Source organism: Mycetomoellerius zeteki, unplaced genomic scaffold, assembly GCF_001594055.1.
Source record: "Mycetomoellerius zeteki isolate Tzet28-1 unplaced genomic scaffold, Tzet1.0 scaffold421, whole genome shotgun sequence".
Taxonomy (NCBI): Eukaryota; Metazoa; Arthropoda; class Insecta; order Hymenoptera; family Formicidae; genus Mycetomoellerius; species Mycetomoellerius zeteki.
In genome coordinates this window covers 1,186,349-1,193,440 of record NW_017257416.1, presented here as the reverse complement: position 1 = coordinate 1,193,440, position 7,092 = coordinate 1,186,349, and the positions used below count along the sequence as shown (strand labels likewise).

Genomic DNA, 7,092 nt, shown 5'->3' with positions numbered 1-7,092 from the left:
GACAGATTTAAACAGGGTTAATGTAAATACTAATAATGAACTATAATAAAAATTAATTATTTTAATTTAATAATACAAATAGAATATATATAATTATATATATTAAAATAAGAATCGTGTGTGGGAAAATTAATAACACTTTTTGTATCAATTTTATGCAATTTCAAGATTTATTTCAATATATACAAAACATTGCTTCGTATTAATGAAGGCTGTGCACGCCGTCTTTCTTTTCTCCACTCATTTATCTTATCACTCAGTCAATTCGGACAATACGGAGGACTAGTAATGAGATAATAACGATTGTCCGAATATTGTAGAGTAGCGACGTCATAATGTTCGCGCGTATATATTTCCACATTCAACGTATAAATATATAGAAACACGCATTCGCATGGATTCCGATCGTTAACGCGTTCTTTATACCGATCTTTACGAGTACACAATTCATCCGGATAATGATCCACTTGCGGAATATTTTAGAGAGAGATCCGTGCACGAGTCTCACACGTTGCGATTTATTTACTGCGGTGATTTTATGTCTGCGGAAAATCACGTGCGTCGGAAGCGAATAAAAATAAACCGGCGCCTCTTTTTCCTCAATACATTAGGAGCTTTTCTAATTCAGTCTTATAATTTTATGTTCGCGTAATTCGGATATCCATAAAATGTAAATCAGTTCCATCGATTTATCATACAATCGCACGTGAGAATAGAAATTGATGTCATTATGTATAATACAATTAATGTAATAAAATTATAATAGGAAGAGAATATTACATTAATCTCTTATTATGACACGAATTAAGGTGCGAATTAAAATACCCAATCGCAAGAAGCAAGCGATGAATTTGGCAACCGATTCGTCGCGAAACACCCATTTTATATGTTGTTATTCGTAGGTGTTTTAATGCAAGATCGTTAGCGAAAGATTATTACAATTGTTGGAATCGCAACGTGCATGCAATATTACGCTATACTTATATCACCGTTACGAAATGGCGTAACTAATTGTACAAACGGAACCTCTATGCGCTACACTATAAACTGCTACAAGAATATATGTGTACTATATTTGCCTACGTATATACGTACACACGCATATTTATATATACATGTCTAGCACGAATGCGAATATATACCTGGCTATGTAAATGTATCTACATTTGTGTGATTTACATCTTGTTGATTACATCTTCCGATAACAATCCATCTCGCGTTATGACCTCTTCGTATCTTTTTCGGCTGCGGTAGATTCTTAAACGTTTTCGGCATTTTTTTCTCGACACGAATTATTTATTGAATTTATATCGTGATAAAAATTTTAAAAGATACAAATTTCTTAATTTACATAGCAATTAAAATCTTTTTCCATTTACCAATTATTATGGAATAAGAATAGATTGTTTCCGAAAATGTTTCCACGAACTACGCTAAATTTGGAGTTGTGCTCTCCAATTCTAGGAATCCCTGGATTATACAGTCTTCTTGTTTCCTTAGTTCTTGCCTAACAATCGAGATTACACCACTAATAATAAGTAATATAAACAGAATGGGATTTCAGATTTCAATGATATACAAAATAACTTTAAATGACTGGCGCATCTGACCTCGCGCTTAATTGCGCATAAGGCATTACTAAGACCATCGGTTTACCAGAACAATTGACTAATGCAAAAATCATATGCGCTGGTATTATTGTCTCTATAGTTAGTACATTAAGCTAATTATCAGAGTTTACCACCGTTCTTTTGGTCGCATATTCTCTTTCTCTTTTTTTCTCTCTTTTCTATTTAGATATTTATATATCACATTTATACTTAATTGCTAGAGCATTTTACGATCAAGAGACATATCTCATTTCTGTTTCAAATTCCCAAAGCAACATAAAATTCTAAACAGAGGGATAACGTCTATGAGACCAAAATGTTTAAATATCTTCATGACATCTTTTGTGTATTAACTTTTGTTATATTAGTTGTGATTATACCATTTTCAACACCAATCTATACAAATATCATTGTCTCTCGAATTTGTCCGCAATCTTCATTCTTATTAATTAAACAAGTTCAGTAATTGGTCCGCAATCTTGTGATTAGCTTTTCGACACTTTGGAAACATCGCAGAAACAGGGTCATGTTCCGCTTTCTTCGCGTAGCACTCGAATGAGTTCCGGAAAGTGTCTCTCGGCTAGGTAGCTCTAGCTGATTATTTGGCACATCTATACGAGGTCGGCATGTAGAAGCTGCCCATTCGGAACTTACTCGGTTCCTCCTGAGTGACCCGAAGGCACGGCTCGCTGCAAGTTCTCACTATTTCTCACATGTCCTCCGTGCTGAAGCTGCTGATCAGACCGGGCTCTGTGTCTATGTTAGAATCACATTGCATTACCCATTCCCATATCCTCTTAGTGACGACTTTCTGGTCCACCGTAGTCTCCAGGCCGTAACTGTTAAGTAGCTTTCTTAACTTATTCTTGTTCTCATCCACGTTGTGCCGATCGTCCAGAATAGTATCTAGATAGAGTAGGCTATCGCCTCGCCTGGCAAGGCTCTCGCTAACATCGACCGACGTTGACGTCGCACTGTGGCTGATCTTACTGATACACCACGAATCTTTTAGGTACTTGTTGATCTCGGTCACGTGAGGCCTTTTCTCCGGCTTGTGTTCGAACGCTCGCCTGAAGTATCGGAGTAGCCTAGGAGTGAAGCGACGGAAAGTCGGTGGGATTTTGGTGGTACGTCTCTTCAGCCATCGTTGGAAGGCCGAGTAGTCTGGGTCTTGGATCGGGTCGGCGCTCTGCCATGGCGGGTTACCGGTCAGACAAACGAAAAGGACAATGCCAAACTGCCAGCAGTCTGAGCTCCTCTTGCAAGCATACCTTTCATTCTTGATGATCTCGTGAATCTCGGGAGGTTGGAATGGCACCCAGGTACAACGGATCTTATTCACAAGGGTGCCCTCGCGCTTTGTGCAGCCGAAGTCGCATAGCTTCACTTTGCTCATGTCTTGCGCGAACACTAGCACGTTTTCCAGCTTGATGTCACGATGGGCCAGTTGTTTTGAATGGATAAAATCGAGGGCCGAGGCGAGTTGACCAGCGATTTTCTTACAAGCATCCTCGTTCAGCCCGCCGGCTTTCACATTGCCAGCGAGATCACCGTAGGGCGCGTATTCCTGCGCGAAGACGAAACATTTCTCCGCCTTGAAGGCGACTGCGTACGAACAGAGTATATTAGGATGCGGGCTTAAGTGGTACGAGTAATGGAATTCTCGGAAAAAGTCCTTCTCCGACGTGAGTTCTTGATGAACCGCTTTTAGGACCACTCTTGTCTGAGTGGTCCTGTGCGTTGCCAGTAGGACTTTCGCGAAACTACCTTCGCCTAGAGTTTTCTCCACATTGTACTCCTTCGATAAGTCCAGTTCCTCGAGGGGCACCTCTTGGATTCTGTGGATGCCTGATTCTTTCTTCTCGTGCAGCTTCATCTGCAACAAAAAAAGAATTCAAGGTTTTAGACAAATTGATCTTGCTACTTTCGGATATAGAGAGATAGTGCAAATCTGTATTGCAAGTAATACTTATGATGGATTTTACAAAAAAATTGAATATGATAGTACGATCAGATTAAAGAGAATTATTTTATTTCAATTTAAATCAGTTATTTTTTTTTTTAGACATCTTGATATCATCGTATTATTATTTCATTTTATTTTATTCTATTTTCATCGTTATTGTAACAAAGACTGACTTTTTCTTTGCTATTTTCGTTTCATATAGGCGTAACGTATTTGTCCTTGCCATTTTCGTTTTGAATAAACCGCCTCCTCGTCAAGACCGGAAATTAGAATTTCATCTGTCCACATTAAAGGACTTCAACATTGATTTTATACTTGGATAACTCTGTGTCAAAGGAATATTATCTTTGTCTCGTAGGGACAATGGACCTCATATACGACGCCTACAATCGTCAACGCGACAAACGTACGATCGTATTGAGGAACGTTCCCACGCTTTCTTCCGCAAAAAGATAATATTCATTCTTCTTTTCCGATCGTGCAACGCGCGTTCTAGTTCATAAATAGCAACGCGTAGATCAATCGCGGTTCTATGATATATCGAGAACACGTGTGATATTGTGGGCCGCGCGAGGTAGAAGCCGTCTGAAGAAAGATTATCCCGATGACGTAACCATTCCCTAAATGAAAATGTACATCTTTTCCTATAAAATTTTTTTTTGAAAAAAAAAATTACGTGAAAGATCTGAGTTTTTTTATTAATTATTAAACATATATAACATAATAATAAAGCCTTATTTTTTAAATAAAAAGTAAAAGTTACTTTACATATTTAATTGTTATTCTAATTTGAGAGTTAATATTTAGAACTGTATGTTACTTCGTTTGGAATTTATAAGAAAAACTGATGTATGATTTAAACTTTGACATGGAAAATTCGATTATAAATAGATTCAAAGAATTTATAGATGAAAGCAAGTACTGAGAATTTATGTAGTTATGTTACACAACATATATACAACGTAAATCGTGTATTTTCACCGATAAAATGCACAAACTAGAATTCATCGGAATCCATTTATCGTTATTGCATAACAGCAACATTAAGCAGACATTGATCTATAATCTAACGATACTCCTGGTGGTTTTGGGTGCCGTTTCTCCTTCAGCCGCGTAATTTCGCACATGCGTCATTAAACGCCGCGGTGCATCTGCTATCTCATGTAAACGGAATCGTACGTTATATTCTCGCTCGATTTTATGATCACGCGTCTTGAGAATCGATAATTTTGTTGATAGAGTGCGCGGCAAGAAGAGTTTTTGGAACATCGCCACTGGAGATAGCAATCCTCGTTCTCTTTGCGCGCACTATCGTACTCATGGTACTTTTTCTTTGCCGTTTTCGTTGAAAAGAGCTGCACTCTCGCGGTGCAACGGAAAGCCTGAGAGTCGGGCCGGAGGGTGGTTGGGTGAACCCAGGACATTTAGACCCTCGCTAGATCAATAGCGAGAACCGTTCACGCTTTGGTTGACGACGCGTGAATCTGGTCGGCGCCGAATCCCAAAACTTTCCAAGCTTGCACGCGATTTTTGTTTTCGCGAGACAGTGTCATGCATTCGTTGATTCGTCGTCCAATTTCATCGTATTTATAACGAGAAATAAAACGGAGTTAAATGTGTCATAAAATAGACTGCGAATGGTAAAAGATAGATATACATATATAGATGGCAGATCGATAGAGTTTTCTTTATTTTGGGCGAATCAAGGATAATTTGAAATATTATATATTTAGTTTACATTGAAATATAATTTAAATGAATTGAAAGTCAGATAGACAGAGAATAGAAAATACGATAAATTGTTAATCGTTATCTTACGTCGCTTACATACACAATCAGTTCTTAAAAATACAAAAATTTATATTTGCGAATTTTTAGTTATCTGCATTTATATTATTTATTACTTAAGTTTATACATTATATTGTTATTTAGCTTAATATGGAACGATCTGATAATGAAGGGGTATACATATTTATATCTAAAAAAAGATTTAAAGGCTACGAGATACAGATTGTTCTATGTTTTTAGTAATTTCGAAAGATTCATTTTTTATTGAACTACAACACATGGATCATTAAGAGACACTTAAATCGCACGAAAACAAACATCGTTCATTTAACGATGAACATTTATCTACTTCAGACCGTTCCATAAATTTCTGGAGATCCGAGATAGCGTAAATGTCATCATGTGACGAAACGAATGCAGTATGACGCGACAGACTCGTGGGTGGCGTGGTCATGTATATTTTAATAACGCGATGCATCACATCGGGTACGGGACAAAATTTCATATTGAGAACCTTTCTATTTCAATTATTAACAAGATGTACAATATTATCTTTGCCTCGTAGATATGTGTATTTGCTGTATGACCATTGTAAAAACGTCACTCATATTTGAATTCACTTTTTGTTATGTAATGACTTTAATTTTAATAAATTGGAGATAACGATGTCTCCCGTTTTTCTATTTTCTGTTCATTGTTTCGTGTCATGGTTATTTTTTCACATAACCACCGGTTCAGACCGGTTAATTCTGACAAGCCTCAGAGGCACAGATATATTTAGCATTTATGTTTACTGAGCACTCTATTTTAATACACGCGAGTTAGTAGCGTTACACTTTGGTGTGCGTGCGTGTGTGCGTGCGTGCATACTGTGTGTTTAATGAGGTAATTTTGTCGATATATATATATATATATATATAGAAATCGACAACTTATAAGAGCCACAAGTGTCGCGGAAATCGTCTATGTTAAGCCTTTAAACATTTATAGAAGTACAGTGTGCTATAGTCAGTTATAATGATAATTTTTTAAGATTTCTTATGGTTCGTTAATAATTTATTATAATTTTTTGCATTTCTTATTTTTTTATTGATATATTTTAATAAAGATATTTATAAAATTCGTAAACATTATTAAACATAGCATAATTTTGAAAGTATAATTTTTATAATGTATCTTTAACTCTCAGCAAGCACGTCTCTCAGAATCTCGTCATATAAAAAAAAAAAGAATTTCAATATTCATGATTTTTTCAAATTTCGTTGTAAAACTCAAGATATTTGCTGAGAATTAAAGTATCGGCACTAGAAAATTTGTGTAGAGAGAGAGAGAGTCATATACATTAAAGTTACGCCAGCTACAATGATACAAGTGATAACACAACATAGATACGTACCACGATAAAATTCGTTTGACAATTGATTGAAACGTCACTTCACTCTGGTACACTGTGTTCAATGTATACGGATATCGATAAATACGCGTACAAATCACTCTTGCTCGACTAAATTCCGATTAGCTTGTCCTCAGTTACATCTTCATATCGCGATGAGTCCTGACACGCGCGTGTATCAGCTGCTCACAAGTATCACAAACGCCGAATCAAGTCAGCGCGCGTAATAGGAATTATGTCAGCCGTGTCCTCTGACAGTTTCGCTTTTGGAGCAGGTGTCACTTGAGAGACGGAAATAGAGACTCCGATAGGGAGGTATCGATACGACGACCGG

The 7,092-nt window shown here is 36.9% G+C and overlaps 1 protein-coding gene across 1 annotated transcript in view; it reads right to left on the bottom strand.

Annotated features, from left to right (window-relative positions):
* Window positions 1-200: 200 nt before the first annotated feature.
* The window catches only part of meng (meng-po), a 15,460-nt gene continuing 8,568 nt past the window's right edge, over window positions 201-7,092 (bottom strand). The window contains exon 8 of the mRNA XM_018454060.1: window positions 201-3,486. Coding sequence (XP_018309562.1) covers window positions 2,320-3,486 — 1,167 coding nt within the window. The 3' untranslated portion in view covers window positions 201-2,319. The remainder of the gene's footprint in view (window positions 3,487-7,092) is intronic.